This window comes from Cebus imitator, unplaced genomic scaffold (genome assembly GCF_001604975.1).
Source record: "Cebus imitator isolate Cc_AM_T3 unplaced genomic scaffold, Cebus_imitator-1.0 Scaffold469, whole genome shotgun sequence".
NCBI classification, from domain to species: domain Eukaryota; kingdom Metazoa; phylum Chordata; class Mammalia; order Primates; family Cebidae; genus Cebus; species Cebus imitator.
In genome coordinates, this window is record NW_016107784.1 from 1,155,126 (window position 1) to 1,156,799 (window position 1,674).

The 1,674-nt window shown below is 45.9% G+C and overlaps 1 protein-coding gene across 1 annotated transcript in view; it reads left to right on the top strand.

Moving 5' to 3' along the window:
- The window catches only part of A2ML1 (alpha-2-macroglobulin like 1), a 62,251-nt gene that overhangs the window by 1,746 nt on the left and 58,831 nt on the right, over nucleotides 1–1,674 (top strand). Inside the window, exons 2-3 of the mRNA XM_037732738.1 lie at nucleotides 613–796; nucleotides 1,151–1,313. Coding sequence (XP_037588666.1) covers nucleotides 613–796; nucleotides 1,151–1,313 — 347 coding nt within the window. The remainder of the gene's footprint in view (nucleotides 1–612; nucleotides 797–1,150; nucleotides 1,314–1,674) is intronic.

The following is a 1,674-nucleotide window of genomic DNA, read 5'->3' on the forward strand; positions in this document are numbered from 1 at the left end:
AAAAAAAAAAAAGATAAATATTAAAATGTATCCTGTTTGTTTTTGTTTTGGCTTGTTTTGGTTTTTTTTTCTTTTGAGATGAAGTCTTGCTCGGTTACCAGGCTGGAGTGCAGTGGTGCAATCTCAGCTGACTGCAACCTCCAACTCCCTGGTTCAAGGGATTCTACTGCCTCTGTCTCCCAAGTAGTTGGGATTCCAGGCATGTGTCACCACGCCCAGGTAATTTTTATATTTTTGGTAGAGATGGAGTTTCACCATGTTGGCCAGGCTGGTCTCAAACTCCTGACCTCAGGTGATTCACCTGCCTTGGCCTCCCAGAGTGCTGGGATTACAGGCATGAGCCACCACGCCTGGCCTCCTGTTTTCTGAAATACACCTAATTTCCTCCTTGGTGTGCTAGGCATATGTTCTGGGTGAGGGCCTCCTGATGGTGGCGGTTTAAGGCTGTGAACTGAGTTGTTGCTTATCTGCTTCTTGTAGAAAATGAGGAGAATAAGGAAGGCAGGGGCTTGGTCTAATTCACTGCTACATGCTGAGCACTTAGGAGAGTGCTTAATTTTTCCTCAAGTGAATGAATCCTTATTGCTCTAAATCTTTCTGTTCCTTTAATAGAAACTACCTGGTGACATTACCAGCCCAGCTTAACTTCCCCTCCGTTCAGAAGGTGTGTTTGGATCTGAGCCCTGGGTACTACGATGTTAAATTTACAGTTACTCTGGAGACCAAAGACAAGACCCAGAAGTTGCTAGAACACTCTGGATTGAACAAGAGGCACTTACATTGCATCTCCTTTCTCGTAAGCACAGACTCAGCCCTATCTTGAATCCCTTGCTTGCCTATTCGCTTCCCTAGGCTCACTATAATCTGACTTTAGGTATAATTCCTGGTATCTTTTGCCACAGCCTCTAAACCTATCTTTTCTCAACTTCAGTCCCTGGCTATAACTCACCCACAATTTCCTTGACCTTGGATTTCTCCCTTTAGTTCCTGCCTGACCTTAATTCTTTTTCCTGGTAATTTGTCTTATGTCTCTATCCTTGCTACCTGCTTCTAACTCAGCTCTTTCCTTTTACTCGCTGTTGGGTTGAGACCAGCTGATTCTGTTCCCCGAGTCCCTTACTCCTCCCCAGAGGTCCCCTTTCTTGGCCAGGTACCACCTCCTGCTGATGGCACAGAAGAAGTGGCCACAATCCGGGTGTCCGGAGTCGGAAATAACATCAGCTTTGAGGAGAAGAAAAAGGTTCTAATTCAGAGGCAGGGGAGTGGCACCTTTGTACAGACTGACAAACCCATCTACACCCCAGGGCAGCAAGGTAAGGGGCACCTATTTGGAGTTAGACTGAAAAGCGGGGGAAACCGCGGTGCACAGGGGCAGAGGGGATTGGTGGTTTATGGCAGGTTTAGGAGACAAGGAGTGCAGAAGACAGGAAAATCGGGGGATTCAGTGTTGCGAGTGTTGAACACATGCCGTGCTATGCAAACAAGAGAAGTAGGTGGGGGCTGCTGCTGTGTGTGTGTATCTACAACAAAAGTACACATTTCTTCTGGAATAGCATTTGGAAAGTATAATTGGGTTGCTGGGCCGTACAACAATCTGCTTGTACATGGCTAAGAAAACACTGAGGGCATTTGGCTTGAGCTCCTGTTTTTCTGGTTTTTTTTTTTTTTTTTTTT